This window comes from Balaenoptera ricei, chromosome 8 (genome assembly GCF_028023285.1).
Source record: "Balaenoptera ricei isolate mBalRic1 chromosome 8, mBalRic1.hap2, whole genome shotgun sequence".
Taxonomy (NCBI): Eukaryota; Metazoa; Chordata; class Mammalia; order Artiodactyla; family Balaenopteridae; genus Balaenoptera; species Balaenoptera ricei.
The window spans coordinates 13,905,083-13,926,056 of record NC_082646.1 but is presented as its reverse complement, the minus strand read 5'-3'; the positions used below and the strand labels follow the sequence as shown (position 1 = coordinate 13,926,056).

The following is a 20,974-nucleotide window of genomic DNA, read 5'->3' as shown; positions in this document are numbered from 1 at the left end:
GTCTGGAGCTAGACAGGCAGGTAGCCTGTAAGGCAGGTAGTGCTACCTGGTGGGAGACCCCCAGAAAAAATAAGTTCTGGGAGAAAAAAGTTTCCCCTCTATTGCCAACCTTGGAGGACTGGGGTTTGATTTTATTTCACAAAGTTGACTTGCTTAAACTGCTATTCACTCAATGCCTATTCCTAGGCCAAGTTCCTTATCTCTGCCTTTGCTCAGTCTGCCTTCTCTCTTTCATATTAAAGGACAGCAGGATAACCTGAAAGATAAGAGCATTTTATTTGTAAAATCTTTGCCAACTAACTTTAAGAATGAAAGAAAATAATTCTATTGTTATCTCAAAAGAACATCTGTTAAGCCTTCCTCCCAACCTGAGCATCCTGGGATCCCAGGAATTCCAGTGCTTCTAACTCACATCCCCACAGTGGTGTAGATGCATAATTAATTTCCATGGGAAGGAACTCTGACACAGGCATTAGCCATTTAACGACCATGGGCAGTGCTTTCTGGCAGAGAGGGCAGTAAGACGTGCGCTGTCTCTGAATCAAGCTGTGAGGCAGGCAAGGCCGCCAAGTGGCTGACAATGATCCCTCCTTCTCAGATGGGGCAGAGAAGCCAGCTCAGCCTTGAAACAGTGACGTGGGAGGTGTCTCAGCTGAAGGTTAATGTCTCTGCGTCTCCTGCTTGGGAGGTGGAGTTGGATGGAGGGGTGAATGCTTTCTTGCCTTCAGCTAGAGCTTTAAAATGCTGTGAGGAGAGAGAGGGAACGTGAAGGATTGGGGACATACTAGTTACTACATTTTAGCAAGAACTAACCTTGCTTCCTGCTTCCATTCATTAGGCCACTTGGTTCTCCTGTAAGAATGACTGTCCACTGTAGATCCTTACCTAGCCTTGTCTAAGGCCCACATTGCTCCTACTTCCCCTTCCTTTACAAGCCCCACCCCTGCCTGCTTTGCAGTTCCCTTCGTGATGCGGAAGGGCGATGGTAACTCCAGGCAGAGACATCCTCCATTGTCACACGACAGAGTCACAGCAGACCCAAAATAGTGGCGACAGCAGCAATCCTCACTACAGCTTAAGTCAACCTCCAATGCTGGTCTCACCTGTGAGTTCTTGAATTCCGAGTAGAGGGAAAAGAGCAGATGGAGGGACTGAATCCGACTCTTGTAGATGGGGATGTCTAGGATGGCTGAAATCGAGAACTCCCGTGAGCAGAAATAAACAAAAATCCGGAAGCTATGGGGCATTTCTGTTGAGGATGGCCAGTCCCCTCCCAGATGGGATGTGTTACTATAACTCTGCGGGTTAAATACCCAGCAGGTAGTCACATAAACCCAAATACCACCCTCGCGTGCTGCCAAATAGCACAACGGGCTTAAAGTAAAGGCTGTAACTCAGAGTAAACCAGCCTTTTCAACAGCCCACAATGAATTAATTTATCCAGAGATGGGGTCAAGGAAGGGATGGAAGGGCTTACCACAGATCATGTCTATGTACTCTGCCAGGCTGCAATCAATCTCTGCTGTGGGCAGGCTCACCTAGGAGGGGCACGGGATAGACCCGAGTCAAAAGGCTGAAATTTCAGTGGTCCTAGCATCACTCACTCTCTCTGAAGGAAAAGAGCTCCGAGCATAAGGGGTGACATGGGCTGAATTGTGTTCTCCCAAAATTCATATGTTTAAGTCCTAACCTCTAAGAGCCTCAGATCATGTGACTATATTTGCAGATATGGTCGTAAAAAAGAGAAGTTAAAATGAGGTCATTAGGGTGAACCCTAATCCAGTATGACTGGAATCCTTATAAGAAGAGGAAATTAGGACCTAGACACATACAGAGGGAAGACCATGTGAAGACACAGGGAGGAGACAGCCAAGGAGAAAGGGTCTAAAAGAAATCAACTCTGCTGACAATTTGATCTCCAACTTCTAGCTTCCAGAGTGTGAAAAAATAAATTTCTGTTGCTTAAGCCACCCAGTCTGTGGCACTTTGTTATGGCAGCCCTAGCAAATAATACAACGTGCCTTTTCTCTTCCCCCGATCAGTAAAGTGGAATTGGTTATACTCATTAACTACCAAAGTAGCAGATGATGTAACAGGACCAAAATATTTTATAAGTAAAATATACTGCCATGCAGTCTTCCTGTGTGTATTTGTGAAGAAGAAACTGGACCCAAGTTATGGCCAAGTATTTATAGTTACTTGGTGTTAGAAGGCCTAATGGTCCTTGGACACCACAGGAACAGAAAAAAATGACATGACATCTCAGCAGGCTCCAGATCTAAACTCATATTGTAAGTTTAAAAACCACTGGCTTCTTATAAATTGTTTGTTCTCTTTTTACAAAAATCAGAGTAGATGGTTCTGCAATTTCCTTTTTCCACGTAACAACATGTCATTGGTATTTCTCTGTATCAGAGCAAAATAAGGCCAAATGATCTTCCATTGTGTATTTCACTGAATGGATGTACTACAATCTATCTATTCAATTCCCTAATTAGACATTTTTCTTCAGCTATAGCTTTAAAATGCTGTGAGAAAACAGACTGTTTTCAAATTCTTTGCTTTTACAACACTCAATAAACACGTACCAAAAACTCTGTCTTCATGGAGCTTATATTTTAGTAGGGAGAAACCAAAGACAAAATAAGTAAGGTAGGGCTTCCCTGGTGGCGCAGTGGTTGAGAATTTGCCTGCCAATGCAGGGGACACGGGTTCGAGCCCTGGTCTGGGAGGATCCCACATGCCACGGAGCGACTGGGCCCGTGAGCCACAATTACTGAGCCTGCGCGTCTGGAGCCTGTGCTCCGCAACAAGAGAGGCCGCGATAATGAGAGGCCCGCGCACCGTGATGAAGAGTGGCCCCCACTTGCCGCAACTAGTGAAAGCCCTCGCACAGAAACGAAGACCCAACACAGCCTAAATAAATAAATTAATTAAAAAAAAAAAAATAAGTAAGGTATACAATATGTAAGAAGGTAAGTATCATGGAGAAAAAGCAGGGAAAGAGCTTGGGGAATGTGGTGTAGCAATTTTAAACACCATGGCCAGGAAGGACCTGTTATCATCTTTGCTCAGTTTTCTTTTCTTGATATGTAAGAGCTTTTTGCTTGGACAGTAATGTTGTCACATATATACGTAAGTAACTTTTTTTCTTCCTGGCCGTGCCACGTGGCACGCGGGATCTTAGTTCCACGATCAGGGCTCGAACCGGTGTCCCCTGCATTGAGAGCGTGGAGTCTTAACCATTGGACCGCCAGGCAAGTCCTGTATAGTTTTATTTTTGTTTTAACTGTTTAATTCATTTGGAATTCCTGTATGCTCAAGGTTGAGGCTTAGATCTATTTAATTTTTCTCAAATGGCTGGTCAGTCATCTCATCACAACCCATCCTATCTCTAATCATTTAATTCCCAGCTAGGTTTTTTTTTTTTTTCTTTTGGCCACGCAACATGTGGGATCTTAGTTCCCTGACCAGGGATCAAACCCACGCCCCCTGCATTGGAAGTGCGGAATCTTAACCACTGGACCGCCAGGGAAGTCCCTCTAATCATTTAAAATAACCATCTTTCTTATACAACAAATTTCTACATTTACATGGGTTTGTTTCTGGATTGTTATGTGCTGCTGATCTATTTCTGTTCCTAACCAGTACATTATAGTTTTATTTACTACAGCTTTATAATGTGTTTCTAATGCCTGACAAGGCAAATCCTCATTTTTTCCCTAAAATTTTCATGATTAGTCTTAAAAATTGATTCTCTCAGATAAACTTTGTTACCGAATTTTCAATTTCTAAAAAAATGCAGTTAAAATCCTAATTGAAACGGCCTTCCATTTCCACGGTGAACTGGGGAGGACTGACAGTGCTGAGCCATTGACCCCTCCCTCCAGGAACATGGCTTGACTCCTCATTCACTCAGAGCTTGTGTCTGCCCTTCACTGAAGTTTTATAATTGGTTTTCAAGAAAGTCTTGACAATTTCTTATTAAATATATTCCTGAGCACTTTTAAAAAATTTAGGATCATTATGAATGGGACTTCAGCTTCTTAGAATAGCATATACACCTCTGTGGAAAAGGTAGAGTCTAAAGTGATAATACAAAAAGTACATATGTTCATCAAAAGGTATGTACTCATGGTAATAGGACAGTAATATTACAGAGTAATTTGTAATATCCCCAAACTGCAAACTACCCAAATGGCTATCATAGAATGGATATATTCAAACAATGGAATACCATACAGTTGTGAGAACAAATATATAACCATGATGTGTGAACAATATGGATGATTCTCCATATGGATGAACAATATAGATGAGCAAATAAATAAGACACAAAGGAACATGATTATATTTAGATAAAATACAAAACTGGCAAACCTAGGGAGTTCCCTGGTGGCCTAGTGGTTAGGATTCTGGGCTTTCACTGATTCCAGGTTCAGTCCCTGGTCGGGGAACTGAGATCCTGCAAGCCATGTGGCAGGGCCAAAAAACAAAAACAAAAAACAAAAAAACAGGCAAACCTAATCTGTGCTATTAGAAGTCAGGAAAATAGTTACGTTGGGAGGTGGAAGCCCGAGGGGGCTTCCAGGACGCCAGAGATGTTCTGTTTTTTTGATCTGATGTGTTGGTTACACAAAGGTGTTCAGTTGGTGAAAGTTAATCAACACTTATGTGTATGTTTCTGATTTTGTATTATACTTTAATTTAAAAGTTAATGATAATAGTAATACAAGAAGAGAGAAAACACTGGGCCCTAGAATGAATGCCACACTTTCTTAGCTCCTGCTACCTTCCACTCACCTTTCCCAAAAGCTCTTCAAACTCTGGAGACCATTCCTGCATCAGCATGTCAATATCGGGCATAGGCCTACAAGTACAGAGGTAAACGTGAATAGAAAACATGGGCCGGTACCAGCAATCTCTGCATCAGGATATTCTAGACTGAAGGGAGATTCTCAGTCTGGCACATTAGGATTTCAGGAGAACATAGACTGGGTGGGACAAACTTACCCAAGACCCGGGGTTTGGAGAAGCTGGCTAAGTAATAATACCAGCTAAATCATAACCTTTATGTCTGCACTCTTAGCCAGTAGCAGCCAGGATCCATAGACCCTCAGGTTGATATATCTCAGATATGCCCCAGCCTTGGGACCCCCTTCTCAGGAGCAATGGCTTCATAGGTGGTGACTGTTACCATGGGTTACTACAGTGAAGAATGTACTATTTCTTACCTGGTGTAGTGCACAGTTGCAGGGGGCTTGGAACGGTGTAATTCAGAGATGCTCTCAATCCATGTGTCAATGGCTTTGGGATTCTTTTCTGCATCTTCCAGGCTCTTTACTTTCATATGTTGCTAGAAAAGTAAGGGGAAAGCCTGGCTGATGGCATTGAAGGATGTTTTTTTGTTTGTTTTTCTAGAATTTTTTAAAAAATAAATTTATTTATTTATTTTTGGCTGCGTTGGGTCTTTGTTGCTGTGTGTGGGCTTTCTCTAGTTGCGGCGAGTGGAGGCTACTCTTTTGTTGCAGTGCACAGGCTTCTCATTGCGGTGGCTTCTCTTGTTGCGGAGCATGGGCTCTAGGCGCGCGGGCTTTAGTAGTTGTGGCACACGGGCTCAGCAGTTGTGGCTCACGTGCTCTAGAGCACAGGTTCAGTAGTTGTGGCACACGGGCTTAGTTGCTCCACGGCATCTGGGATCTTCCTGGACCAGGGCTTGAACCCGTGTCCCCTGCATTGGCAGGCGGATTCTTAACCACTGCGCCACCAGGGAAGCCCTTGAAGGATGTTTTTACAGAGTGGCTCATCATATGCTGCTATTTTGTATTCAAGGTAGCTGCTGAAAAAGGAAGCCTGCCAGCAGCCAAATGAAGATTATAGGAAACCCTGATAAAATCTTCTGCAGCCAGGGGAAGGGGGCAGGTCAATAGGACAGGAATGACCACAATAAGATACCATTTCACACCTACTAGGATGGCTAGAATAAAAAAGACGGACAATACCAAGTGTTGGCGAGGATGTGGAGAAATTGGAACTCTAATTCATCACTGGTGGGATTGTAAAATGATTCAGCCACTCTGGAAAACAGTTCAGCAGTTCCTCAAAATATTAAAGTTTCCGTATGGCTCAGCAATCCCACTCCTACCTATATGCACAAGACAACAGTATATGTGCATGCAACAACTTGTACACGTTCATAGACGCAGAATAGAAATGGAAACAACTGGTAAATGGATAGACAAAATATGGTATGTCCATACAACGGAATATTATTCAGCCATAAAAAAGGGAATGAAGTAGTGACCAGGGTTTAAGAGCAGGATAAATGAGGAGAGGAGTGACTACTAATGGGTATGGGGTTTCTTTTTGTTTTGGTTTGGTTTTTGGCCCCACCTTGCAGCTTGTGGGATCTTAGTTCCCCCAACAGGGGTTGAACCCTGGGCCCACCACTGTGAAAGTGCTAAGTCCTAACCACTGGACCGCCAGGGAATTCCCAAGGGGTTTCTTTTTGGAATAATGAAAATGTTCTTAAATAGTGGTGATGGTTGTACAGCTCTGTGAATATACTAAAAGTCACTGAATTGTACAATTTAAAAGGGTGAATTTCATGGTAGGTAAATTATATCTTAATACAACTGTTATTGAAAAAAATAGGGCTGGTTGAAACCATAGCCATCCCTTTTAATAGGCGGTAAGTCAACTGTTCAAATACTAGCAAGGCTTCTACTCTCGGCCCCCTGGAGCTGGGGCCTGTGCTAGGCTAGTATCTTACTGTGACGTTGTGTTGTTTGGAATTCTCTGTTAACCAAAGTGAGAGCACTGTAGGGTCCGACTGTTTTGTAGAAGGCTCATCCAGTACCAGTAGGCCAAGGCTGTCAGGCTTTCCATCAGGACGTGGAACCTGGTTAGGAGAAAGGTAAGAAAGAGAAAAAAAACATGGGAGGGATATAAAAAGGTACACTTGCTTCCAATAAGCTGAAGAGGAAGAACTCTTCTGGTTCATCATTATTTCTAGTATTAAAAAGCATGCCTGGGACTTCCCTGGTGGTGCAGTGGTTAAGAATCTGCCTGCCAATGCAGGGGACACGGGTTTGATCCCTGGTCTGGGAAGATCCCACATGCCACAGAGCAACTAAGCCTGTGCGCCACAACTACTAAGCCCGAGTGCCACAACTACTGAGGCCCGAGCGCCTAGAGCCCGTGCTCCGCAACAAGAGAAGCCACCGCAATGAGAAGCCCGCGCACCACAACGAATAGTAGCCTCCGCTCGCCGCAACTAGAGAAAGCCCACGTGCAGCAATGAAGACCCAAGGCAGCCAAAAATAAATAAATAAATAAATAAAGAAGACAAAATGTTTAAAAAAAAAAAGCATGCCTGTATATCATGCTGTACTAAAATACTACCTAGAAAAAAATACATGATCTATAGAACCTTAAATATAAAGCTGAAGTCATGGATAATTAGGAGGCAGATATATGACAAATTTTTAACACCTAATGAGATAATTATTACCTAATAGCAATGAGTATGGAGTTGAGAGCAAGTTAAGAACTCCAGTGAAATGAAGAATATATATTAAGGTAGCTATTGCTAGTCAGGGAAATTAGTGGAACTGTTAGAGTGATAGAGGGGTCAGAAGAAACACCTAAGGAGTCAGTTTTAGGATGTTCTGACTGTACCTTTAAGAATGCATCAATATCCCCGACAGCTGGGATAAAATCAGGAATGAAAGGTTTCAGTTTGTGGTCCAGGTCAATCAACTGAGGTGTATACCTAGGAGATATTGCCACGGGAAGGTGGAGACTGTCAGAGAAACTTATTTTATTATTCAGGCTGAAAAACACCTAAGGGGAATGACCATGTTTCAGACTAGAGGAAGGAAAGGGCAAGGCAGGGCTGGGGGTTATGGTGGGAGGGTCTGGTACTCACCTACTGATGTACTGGAAGAGTTCCTTAATCTCAGGAGAAACTGGCAAATGCTCATAATCTGCAGGATCATAGGCCCTGGGGAAAGGAAAATGTGGTTCAAGGTAGCCAGAGAAGAGCAGGGGTTGCTGAGCCCTGGTTCAGGCCGGGTGTTACTCTGGCCACAGGGCATATGACTCTGAACCTAGTTTCTGCTCCACCCACATCTGCCTTTTCTGAGCAGCTTGCAAGGTAACTTTAAAAATGCTTATAATTAGCTCTCAGCTATCTCTGACAATGAAGAAGAACAGAGCTACAGAAAATCCAAAACATAATTTTAAAAAATTTTAAAAATTTTAAAAAATTTTAAATAATAATTTTAAAACAAAATTTTAAAAATTAAAATTAAATAATAATTTAAAAACAAAAATTAAATAATAATTTAATAAAATTAAATTAAATTAAATTAAATTAAATTAAATTAAATAATTTTAAAACAAAATTTTAAAAATTTTAAAAAATTTTAAAAATTTTAAAAAATTTTGGAATGTAGCAGAAATTGTTTTCCCTTTTTTGTCTGAATGAAGGGGATGAAGAGAAAAGATGGAATGAGATCTTAATTTCTGACATGAAAACGGTTTACGCCAAGAAAAAAAGCAATTTTTACAAAGATGTTTTTCAGTGTTTTAAGTAAAAAATTAGAAACAACATGTCCAACACTTGAGAGATGGTTAGATATGTCAAGATGAATATTGCAGTTATTAAAAAATACTTGTATTAATACATGAAATGTATACAGTAAAAAGGTAGTAGAGTACATATTAATGACTATAATTAAGTAAAATGTAATGAATTGACAAAGTATATAAGTGACTAGGAGAGTTATTTAAGGTTCTTCTGGGAAGAGGTGCTTAACAAAAATACTAAATAGTTTATATTTCCCCAGATTATAATTTATGGAAGCAGAATCATGAAGTAAACTGGGAAGCATGAAAAGTCAGTCTGGTATTAAACATTTGCCTAATTTACTTAGTGTCTACCTTCAGGTGGATAATTCAAAGGTAACTTTTTATTTTTATTAAACTACTTCATTGAATAAAGTATGCATGCACATGATAGGAAATAAAAGGTACAAAATGTATACAGTGGAAAGTTATGTCCCCTTCCACCCCTGTTCCCTTGCCACCAAGTTCCCCTCCCAAGAGTAATCAGTATTATTAGTTCCTAGGGTAGCCTAGAGATAGCTTATGTAATATTTGTTTTATACACATGGTAGCACAGCATAAAGACTTCTATACCTTTTTAAAATGTAACAATGTCCCTTGGAGATTGTTCTTTACAGTGCATAGAGTGCTGCCTCGTACTTTTTAATGGCTAGAAAGAATTCTACTGATTGGCTACACCAGTAATTGTATTTTAAGTGAATGGGCTTTAGAATCTACTTTGATTAAAACCTGCAGGGGTGGGTCATGATTAATCTAGCACCAGAGCTGGAACATGGTGAGGAGAATTTTTACTGAAGCATCATGCAGGAACATTTTGCCTCAATACAGGGTTCTGGATGCACCTATTCTCTACCCGTCCTAAAAGGGTCTGAGCCTAAAATAGAAATGTTCCTGTGCATGTATGTTTTCCTTGCTAAACAGAAATGCTTTGGTATGTGTATAAATTTATCTTCTCTTCCCTAGAATGTGAACTCCTTGAAGTCAGAGACCATCAGTTAAACTGACTCAGCAAATCCTCGTAAAATCCCTGAGCCCACAGGTGTTTCCGATAGTGCAAGTGACATCACAGGATTCGGGCAGTAGAGCCAAAAAAGAAGGAAAACTCATTACACTGGGTTTCTGAGCATCTGCTAATCCTAAATAGAGGAGATCAAAAGAGCTGCTGGAATTTCACTTCTCACTGACGTCCTCCTGTCCAGTGTTTTGAAGGAGGCGTTTTCCTCCTTGGCAAGGGGGCTTTCCTCACCCTTCCAGAGGGGCCCCGTGCTCTTCGTCATCATCATCGTCATCATCAGAATCAGTTTCAGATGAGTCATCATCGTCGTCATCATCATCGTTTTCACTAAAGCCCCGCTGAGGCGTGAGCTGCGAGGTCTTCTTTTTCTCCTGAGATAGGGCAGGAGATAGAAAGGTCCAGATAAGGAGAAATTTACTGTTCCTTTACCCAGTTCTCTCCTAGTGCTCTAACCAGAACCCTCCCGCCTGACACCAATTCACTGGAAAGAGAAGGAAGCACTCCCCAGAAGGGCCTCGAGAACCTTCTTCTGCTCCTCCTTAGCTACTAACTGAGTCCCCACTTTCTATAACCATGGTCTCTTCCTCTGCTTGAGGCTTGGGTATAAATTTTATCCAATACATATCTCTTTTACCTATTACTTAGGAGATTCTGAGAACTCTGCATAAACTTTATCCAGTCAGCTTCAACTCTAAAACTGAGGGACTTCTGAAGAAGAAAGCAACTCTAAATATAAGAGTTATTTTGGGAAGAAACGGGGGAAGATGAAGTAGGGAAGACACACTTTAGGGAATCTTAATACTCACAAAGATCACAGGGAGGAAATAATAGTATTTAATTTGCAAGACTGCCCAGGGTAAGCTGCTTGTAACTATCAAAAGAAGAAAGTTCATAATCAACCCCGTGCCTGGATTCTGACCAGCAGTTCCGGAGGCTGTGGGTTTTCCCTTTCCATTCAATGGGTATCTGACCGATGCATGGTTCCCCTCCCTTCCCCCGTAAGCTAAATGCAATGACTGTACATTATATCTCAAGATAAGAGACTCTTCTGTCCTTGGCATTACGACCTACCTTTCTGGGCTTCTGGTTCTAGATGTACCACCCCACCCTCAAGCCAACGAGAAGGGGTGAGGTGGTGCTTGGGCTTGCCGGGGCAGTTGGGACAGGGTCCATGTCTTTGACTCTAGGGCCTGGAGCCTGTGGCATGCCCTCACTTAGGACCTAAAGGGTGGCCAATTGGCCCCCTTTAAAAGTAGGTTTTTCAAGCTTGGTTTCCATATGCCATATGGCTTACACTGAGGTTAAGAGATGATTGGTTCTAGTTTTTTAAATTATTTAACGTTTCTTTTACATTAAAGCAGCTACTGACATTTAAAACTGTGACACATTACAGGACATCAAAAACTTCTTTGGGTTACATTCTCCTCTAAGCATAACACAGATTTATTATACATAGATAAAAATATATTTTAACTAATCTGTAACATGTGAGACTGATGATGACACAGTTGCAGAATATGCCTTATTGGTATACAACTGGTAAATATCTCCCACAGTGTTCTTTCCTAATTCAAAATCTGCCCAAATTATTCTTGGTCACATGGGAAGCAGTCTGGCAAGGGGAGATTTTTAAGAATATCGTCAGCTCAAAGATTATTCAAAAGTGGATCCTATCTGCTGATTCTGGGTGCATATTAAATTGGAAAGATAAATGAGCCTTGAATATTGACTACATCATGATGAAAACTAGAAAAATTTAGGGTGAATATACAAAATTAGGAGGTCAATTTAGGAAAATTGTTCACTTTTCTTTTGTCTGCTTCTTCAAAGTAGTGCTTTGCAAAATCTCTGACCTATGGGAGAAGACTTTATATACCACAGACAAGATGCCAAAAAATTACTTTGTAGGTAAGATGTCAAACAGCACACTAGTCACAAAGTGGGGCTATCTTAAAACATTACCTTTTAGACTTTCTATGAAATCCGTCTCTGTTGCTACAGCTTTCTGCATTACTTCAAATATTCTCCTTCACCTGAGTTTTCAAAACGCCTGTTCTTGGAGGACGATTAAAACATAACCATTGGACCATGTGCTAAGCCTAAACACAGGGGCTGTTTGCCCACATGTGCAAATTTAAGGCCCTATCTGGCTAGAGCTGTAGGCGTCTTCTCATCTCGCTTTCAGAAACGGTGATTCTCTTGGTTCACAGAATAACACCAAAGTGACATCTGGGCCTTAAGACTTCAAAACTAAAGTCTCTTTCACAAAATACTAGCAGTATCACAACTGTTGACAGTGAACCAATGCCAGGATCAATCATTCCAAACTTTCTTTATCATAAGAATTACTTGGAGTGCTTGCTCAAAATATACATTTGCAGGCTTTTACCTTCAAGATTCTGATTAGGCAGTTCTAGGTGGGGACTGGAAATCTGTTTTTCTAAATTTAAGAAAATTTTTATTTATTTACTTATTTATTTATTGGCCGTGCCATGCGGCATGTGAGATCTTAGTTCCCCGACCAGGGGATCGAACCCATGCCCCCTGCAGTGGAAGCACAGAGTTCTAACCACTGGACCACCAGGGAATTCCTATCTGTTGTTTTTTTTAAATAAGTACCCCAGTTGATTATTATGACCAGAAAATTTTGTGAAACCCTGGCCTGTGTTATATGAAACTTCTCACCAGAACATCAGCTATAACAGTAAGCTTTATTCCTGAAGGAGAGTCAAAATCTTAATGCTCTTGGCTCTTGACTGTCCTCCATGAGCTCAAAGGAACCCAATCACTGGAGGTGAGTATTTAAGAAATGTTTGCTACTGAACTAGTGTCATTTCAAACTAACTACTAAAAATTCAAAGCAGAAGTTTCACAAGAAGCGGTGGGTTATATTGCACCTTGTTGTTTTCCTCTTCGTACTCCTCACTGCTGTTGTCAGCCATAGTCTTGTTAGGAAGACGGGTGGAACGACGAAGTCCTTGGAAGAAAAGTTTTCCCTTTAGGTTATTGTATTTTGGGTGTTTTTTAAAAATATTTATTTGGTTGCGCAGGGTCTTAGTTGTGGCAGGTGGGCTCCTTAGTTGTGGCATGCAAACTCTTAGTGGCGACATGCATGTGGGATCTAGTTCCCCGACCAGGGATCGAACCCAGGCCCCCTGCATTGGGAGCGTGGAGTCTTAACCACTGTGCCACCAGGGAAGTCCCTAGGTTATTGTTAAAATGATTTTCAAAGACAGATATTTTTCGTTTATATTTTATGCTCTAACCATTTTATGGAACAGGGTTTATAAGAATATCTAGCTGAAAGACAGGAAACTGAATTCTAGTCATGGCTCTGTCAATTCAATTCGAGATATACTTACTAAGTATTACTATGCTTAAGGCATTAGGTTAGACATTATACTGATTATCTGACATTACATAAATAGCATAAAATCTGCCCTTAGTTTACATATTGGTGAAATGAGGTTAGTAATTAGTAAAGCAAAAGGAGTGCTGGGGGCTTCCCTGGTGGCGCAGTGGTTGAGAATCTGCCTGCCAATGCAGGGGACACGGGTTCGAGCCCTGGTCTGGGAAGATCCCACATGCCGCGGAGCAACTAAGCCCGTGAGCCACAATTACTGAGCCTGCGCGTCCGGAGCCTGTGCTCTGCAACAAGAGAGGCCGCGATAGTGAGAGGCCCGCGCACCGCAATGAAGAGTGGTCCCCATTTGCCGCAACTAGAGAAAGCCCTCGCACAGAAATGAAGACCCAACCCAGCCATAAATAATAAATAAATAAATAAATAATTTAAAAAAAAAAAAAAGGAGTGCTGGATTTTTATAGTCAGAAGACTGGGTTTATAGGACAACTCTATCAGGTGGACAAAATGACTTAACCTCTCTGAGTCTCAGTATTCCCACTTCTAAATGGGGTCAGTAATATTTCTGTCAGGATTGTTGTAAGGATCAACTGCAAAGAATTTTATGTGGAAGGAAATGACCTAGTTCCTGGCAAATAGTAGTCACAAATATGAATCTCAATCAGTGTCTATAAGATAAAAGCAATACAATATTCTGAACAATTAAAAGCATAACCAGATGTAAGATATTATTAACTGGCATGAAAACATGTTCAATGATTTCTAAGTCAAATGAATGCCCACTAAACACCATTTTTCTGCCTTTTAAATTGCCTAAACTGAAAACAAATTATAATGTCCACAGGTGGCAAGATTATAAATGTGCTCAAGTCAAAAACCTGGGTGTCAGGGGACTCCCCTGGTGGTCCAGTGGGTAAGACTCCGAGCTCCCAGTACACAGGGCCCCAGTTCAATGCCCGGTCAGGGAACTAGATCCCGCATGCTGCAACTAAGAAGCCTGCATGCAGCAGCTAAAAGTTCGCATGCTGCAACTAAGACCCAGCGCAGCCAAAACAAACAAACAAATAAATAAATAAACATTAAAAAACAAAAACAAAAAACCTGGGTGTCAGATAACCAACAAGGACCTACTATATAGCACAGGGAACTATACTCAGTATTTTCTAATAACCTATAAGGGAAAAGAATCTGAAAAAGAATATATAAATAAATAAATAAATAAATAAATAAAACCAAATTACTGTGCTATACATCTGAAAGTAACACAACATTGTAAATCAACTATACTTCAATAAATAAATAAATAAATATGTATGACAGGCATTAAAAAATTAAAAATTAAGTAAAAATTAAAAACAAAAAAATAAGTAGGTCAATGACCTGGTTAAAAAAAAACAAACACCTGGGTGTCTAGGTGTGTCTGGGTGTCTTTCCATACACTGAAAGACTGAAAGCAGGGACTCAAACAGATACTTGTACACCAATGTTCAAAGCAGCATATTCACAATTGCCAAAAGGTGGAAACCACCCAAGTGTCCATCGATAGACAAATGGATAAACAAAATGTGGTTATACAAACAATGGAATATTATTCAGCCATAAAAAGGAAGGAAATTCTAACACATGCTACAGCATGAATGAACCTTGAAAACATTAAGCTACGTGAAATAAGCCAGATAGGAAAGGACAAACACTGTATAATTCTGCTTATGCAGTACCTACAATAGGTAAATTCATAGAGGCAAGGTAGAATAGAGGTTACCAGCAGCTGGGGGGGGGGGGGGGAGGGGAGGGGAATGGAGAGTTATTGTTTAACAATAACTCTGTTCAGGATGATGAAAAAGTTCTGGAAATAGAGAGTAGAGATACTTACGCAACAACACGAATGTACTTAATGCTACTGAATTGTACACTTCGAAATGGTTAAAATGGTAAATTTTATATTAGGCAAGTTTACCACAATAAACAAACAACCCTGGATGTCATCCTTGATTCCTAACTCAAGAGCTAAATCCAATCCATCAGCAAGTCTTAGTGATTCTACTACAACAATACCTCTAGCATTTGCCAATTCTCTCTATTCTCAACTTCCTCCCCACATCCAAGCCACTATCACCTCAACTCAGCCATGGCGACAGTCCTTCTAACTGGCTCCTTGCTTTCACCTTTGCACCTTTCAATCCATGCCATGCATAACAGCAGTATGGCCTCTAAAGCCCTGCTTGTTATACCTCCTGACTACCTCTGAGGTTACTCTCTCCTACCATATGCTGGTCTCTTTCAAGTCCTCAAACTAACCCAAGTTCTTTCTGGCCTCAGGGCCTTTTCACATTTCACTAGCTGCTCCCTCTTCCTGGCCTACTTTTCCTGTGTCTAAATCTTTCTCACCTTTCAGTTTCAACCATCACCTCCTTAGGTCTTCCCTGACCCCTCCATCAAAAGTAGATCCCACTCCTCACCAACATTCTCCATAACATCAAACTCTTTGCTTCCATCAATGCGCTTAACACATTTGTAATTGTGTTTCTTTATTCATTTGGCATCTGTCTCCCATAATTACAGGCATCAGGATGGCAGGGTCAATGTCTCTTTTAATACCGTATACCTGGGAATTCCCTGGCGGTCCAGTGGTTAAGATTCTGAGCTCTCCCTGCCGAAGACTTGGGTTCTTTCCCTGGTCGGGAAACTCAAATCCCACAAGCCACGCGGCACGGCCAAAACAAAGAAACAAACAAAAAACTGTATACCTAATGCCAAGCATAAGGCTGACAGATAATAGGCATTCAAAAAATGTCTGTTGAACAAATGATGGTGTCAAGTCCTCTAAAAATATTCTGTTGAGGTTTCAATTGGAATTGCAGGTTAAGGATAGGTAACTGAAGCATCTTCAGAACTGAGCAAAAGAGTTTTGATAAATTAAACAAACAAACATGAACCCCCGGCAGACTGTGGGCAGAACAGTATCATGAAGTAAATGGCGATGGGGAACACTGGTTAGGTTGATGGAAGATCCTGCAATCTGGGTGGCTGTGTTTTCTCCCCCCTTAACTAGTTGGAAAACAGAAGCAATGGCAAGTAACTTGACTCTGAAAGCCAATATCTGCTAACAGAAAATAGAAAATTCTTGGGGACAATCATGAATCCATCCTGCAACCCTCAAGGCGGTACCTACCAGGGTCAAACGTATTCTCCATGTGGTAATAGACAATTGTTTTGTTTCTGTTTCTAAGAAAGTACGGCTAAGTTCTAAGCTACGTGTCATTCACGCGAGATCAACAGTTTTGATTCTCATGGTTTATTTGGAGATGACATTTTTTTTTTTTTTACAAATTTTGGTTTGTTTTTAATAACCGCTGACTTACAAATGCAAAACAAACAAAACAAAGAGAAAAACAAAAAAAAACATTTCTCTTCTTTCCTCTTCATGCCTCTCTTACCTTTGTGTCTTGTGGTTGGAGCATAAATACTCGCAACCTCTTCAGAGTCGTTAATCTCTAGACGCTCATCATATGTCTGGTTTTCAACGATCTTGGTCTAAGCAAAAGGAAATATGATTACAGAGCTCCTATCACGGGACATTAAGCACTCTGTGGGGAGGTGGATTCCAAACCAGCATTGGTTCCTCTTCCTTACCCAAGACACCAGTTTTACCTGAAACCTTCACGCCCCCCCCAATTCAAACTTTCCTTAAGGCTTCTTGGCCCCAGGTCAAGCAGTTAAGTCATTCTGCTGCAGCCCGTATTTAGGAACTGCTGGCAGGCTGGCTGAGGAACGAGGGAATCGTGGAGAGAAACGACAGCCAACTTCTGCAGCAGCTCCCCAAAGCTGTAAGATACCCGCGCAAGGGCAAAACAGTATTCGTCTGTAGATAATGGCTGTCTCCTCCGGTTCGATCAGTGTCGCAAGGCGGCCGGAGTTTCTCAGGGGAGGCTGTAGAGGCTCTAGAAAGAGTTCTGTCTCTGGGGTTACCAGGGAGGGAGGGGCGTTCCCCGAAGAGAGGGTAAACTCCAGTCTCTTGGTCCCACCCAATAATCCCGAAAGCATCACCTTCACCCCCACCACACCACCCCCGTCTTGTATATCGGATCCCACTTAAGTTTCTTGGGGAGTAAAGGAAGCAGGATGGTTGGTGATGGCGTGAAGGAAGGGGGGAAAGAACAGTTGTCAAGAAGATGGGAAGAGGTGGAGGGGAGATGGGGAGAGGGAAGGGGAGTCCTTTCTATTCCTCTACAGAGGGAGAAAGAGAGTTCTCTTTCTGCTAGGGTAAGTACGAATTACCTGTAGCCCCTCTGAATCCGTCTCCTCTATGTGGAAAGAACCCCAGCCTAGGGCTAGGGTCTCACTTCAATCTCAGGCCAGGCCACTTCTACTTGGAAGAAGACCAAAGGCTTCTACTCGGAGCAACCGGCCTGTTGTCAGTCGCTAAGCAAAAAAAAAGAAAGAAAAAGAAAGAAAAAATCGCGAGACTTTCTTTCACTCTCGTGAGACCTTCTCCACTCGCGCGTTAAGTCTCTTCCAGCATTGAAGGATCCAGGGAGGATCTAGAGGGGCTCGGATCCTGTTTGTCTAGGGTTTCAATAAATTTGTCTGTGGCGGCATCTAGCGGCCGGGGGCGGCAAAGCTGACGGATGAATTTCGGTTCGCATAGAGTTAGCCTTCCAATCGGGAAATATGGTGTGCCTGTCTCCCCCAGGACAAGGAGCACTAGGTATGTAATTCCTACTAAGTCAGTCCAATCAGACTTTAGGCAAACTCGGGAGTTTAGCTAAATTCCCAGGACACTTTGTACGACCTTTTATAGTATTTATATTACATTATAGCCCTTCCCCTCCACTGTGTCCCATTGCATGGGACATAACTTATATAGTACTATCAGATTATTCATTATCTGAGATTCAGGTTTAACCCATTCTCCTGCATTTTTTAAAAACATCTTTATTGGAGTATAACTGCTTTACAATGGTGTGTTAATTTCTGCTTTATAACAAAGTGAATCAGCTATACATATACATATATCCCCATATCTCCTCACTCTTGCATCTCCCTCCCACCCTCCCTATCCCACCCCTCTAGGTGGTCACAAAGCACCGAGCTGATCTCCCTGTGCTATGTGGCTGCTTCCTTCTCCTGCGTTTTTATTTGCTAAAGAAGACTGTGGGCTTCTTTAGGGCAGGGTCTGTGTCTAATTAGTTTTTAAGCTTTTCACAGCCCAGTGCATTGCCTAAATCAGGCACTTTCAAAATGCTCATTGTGTGGATGAATGAAGGAATGAATGAATGAAGATATAAGGAACAAATATTTCAAAACTACAGACATAGTTAATTTGGGGAGTCAGAAGGAGAGAAACAAAGAAAAGAATTTTGGAAGTTTGATCATGAAAACCTGCCAGAGGAAAGCGAAAAGTGGCTTTAAAAAGGGAAATCAGAGACACCTCTTCTGAGACACTTCTGGTTAAAAGGGAAATGCAAAACATTAAAAAATATTTTGTCATGTTACTGCTAACAATAATGGATATGTATTGTTGAGCATTTAGTATGTAGGAGCACTTAAGAGTAGATAATCTTATTTATTAATATGTAATCTAACTTCATAACTTTGAGATAGATGTTACTGCCAATATACAGATTAGGTAACTGAGGTTTAGGAGAGTTAAAGTAACTTGCCTAAAGTCACCCAGGCAGTAAGTGCAGAAAATGGGAGTCACACACAGGTCAGTCTAATTCCCAAGTCTCTGCTTTTAACCACTGTGACATGCTGCCTCTAAGGCACTCCTCACGAAGCATGCTTGCAGGAGTGCTTTTCTTCTGCAGTTTAATTCAGCTAATTTCATATTTCCAAAGAATCAGTATCAATTGGTCTTTGCTGAACTTTGGTGGTCCATATTGAAGGCCCCTGGAAGTTGCCATAATAAAGCAATAATTCCAGGCAGAATTTTTACTTTTTTAAATTAAGAATTTGTTCATTTTTTTAGACTCACAGACATAGAGAACAGACTTGTGGTTGCCAAGGGGGAGGAGGGTAGAGGAGGTATGGATTGGGAGTTTGGGATTAGCTGATGCAAACTATTATATATAGAATGAAGAAACAACAAGGTCCTACTTACAGCACAGGGAACTATATTAAATATCTTGTAATAAACCACAGTGGAAAAGAATATGAAAAAGAATATATATATATATATATATATATATATATATATACACATATATAACTGAATCACTTTGTTGTAGACCAGAAACTAACACAACATTGTATGTCAACTATACTTCAATAAAATAAATTTTAAAAAGAATTTGTTCATCTTTTTTAAAAATGTGTGTTTTTAATAACAAAAATAAACAATACGATTTGATATATATCCTTCCAGACATGTAAAGTTTAAAAGTTTTCGAGCTTCGTAAAGATTCTACTAGAAAGCCATTGGAAATGGAATTGAAATGTGTAAGAGGGAGAATTCTATAATGCAGTGCTCAAGGGTACAGGTTGTGAAGTTGAGCAGCCTTTGTTTGAATCCTGGCTTTGCTGCTTTCTAGCCCTGACACCTGTGGTAAAATGGTTTTCCTCTCTGTACCTTGGTTTCCCCACCTGCAAAAGGGAGGTATTAATGGTACTTACCTCAGAGAATTCTTGTGAGGATTAAGTAAAATAATCTGGGGGACTTCCCTGGTGGCGCAGTGGATAAGACTCCGTGCTCCCAATGCAGGGGTCCCAGCTTCGATCCCTGGTCAGGGAACTAGATCCCACATGCATGCCGCAACTAAGGAGCCCACATGCTGCAACTAAGACCCTGTGCAACCAAAAAAAAGTAAAATAATCTATGTGAAGAATTTGAAGTAACGCTTGGTACATTGTAAGTGTTCAATAAACATTAAGGAGTACACAGGAGATACAGAGAGGCAGTGTGACATACTGAGAAAAGCTGAGTTTGAATCCTGGCTCTACCACTTGCTGGCTGTATGAATTTGGGCAAATGCTTAACTTTTTTGATCCTCAGTGTCCTTATCTGAATTGCTGTGTATAAGGATTAGAGATAATATGTGTAAAGTACCTGACATAAAATAAACACTCAATAAAAGATTGCTGTTTATCCATTATTGCAGCAATAAAGGATAAACAGTTGAGCCACTAACATGGGATAAAATAATATGGGGAAGAACTGCTGAATCACTTATAATCTGAAAAGTCTGACATTTGGCATGGAAGAATACCCATACAATCAGAAGACCAGATTTGAATCTTCTTTCCATTATAGAACTAGAACTTTGGGTACATTTCTTAAACTTGTCATCATTTTCTTCATTTACAAAATGGACACAAGCACAGTAACTGCCCTGCTTCCTACACATTTTTTTGAAAGAAAGATATAATTTACCATAAAAACCATAAAAAGCCACCCTTTTAAAGTGTACAATTCAGTGGTTTTTAGTATTTCACAAGGTTGTGTAACCACCACTTCTATCTAATTCCAGAACATTTTCATCACTCCAAAAAACAAAACTCATTCCCTATTTCTCCCCTCCCCCAGTCCCTTGCAGCCCTACTTCTTGTCTCTATGGATTTGTCTACTCTAGATGTTTCATATAAATGGAGTCATACAAAATGTGGTCTTTTGTGACTGGCATTTTTTACTTAACGACATAATATTTTCAAGGTTCATCCATGTTGTATCATATATCAATACTTTATTCCTTTTTGTGACTAATAGTTCATTATGTAGATATACTACATTTTGTTATGGACACTTGGAATGTTTCCATTTTTTGGCCATTATGAATAATGCTTGTATGAACATTAGTGTACAAATCTGTGTGTAAATGTATGCTTTTAATTCTCTTGGGTATATACCTAGGAGTGGAATTGCTGGGTCACATGGTGAATCTATGTTTAACTTTTTGAGGAACTGCCAAACTGCTTCCCAAAGCAGCTGCACTAGTTCACGCTCCCACCAACAGTGTATGAGGGTTCTA

At 40.9% G+C, this 20,974-nt stretch overlaps 1 protein-coding gene across 2 annotated transcripts; it reads right to left on the bottom strand.

Moving 5' to 3' along the window:
• Window positions 1-252: 252 nt before the first annotated feature.
• On the bottom strand, window positions 253-17,442 carry IFT46 (intraflagellar transport 46). Of its 2 annotated transcripts, none has more exons than XM_059930295.1 (11): window positions 17,286-17,442; window positions 16,445-16,541; window positions 9,878-10,017; window positions 7,931-8,005; window positions 7,681-7,774; window positions 6,773-6,901; window positions 5,235-5,356; window positions 4,804-4,870; window positions 1,478-1,538; window positions 1,104-1,189; window positions 253-744 (listed from the first exon to the last, which is right to left on the bottom strand). In XM_059930295.1, the coding sequence occupies exons 2-11, from the start codon at window positions 16,466-16,468 to the stop codon at window positions 649-651; spliced, it is 894 nt and encodes a 297-aa protein (XP_059786278.1). In that variant the 5' UTR covers window positions 16,469-16,541; window positions 17,286-17,442; the 3' UTR covers window positions 253-648. The 2 variants fall into 2 exon arrangements, with proteins under 2 accessions (XP_059786278.1, XP_059786279.1); XM_059930296.1 differs by lacking the exon at window positions 17,286-17,442 and adding an exon at window positions 12,544-12,623 and having other exon boundaries at window positions 16,445-16,538.
• Window positions 17,443-20,974: the final 3,532 nt, after the last annotated feature.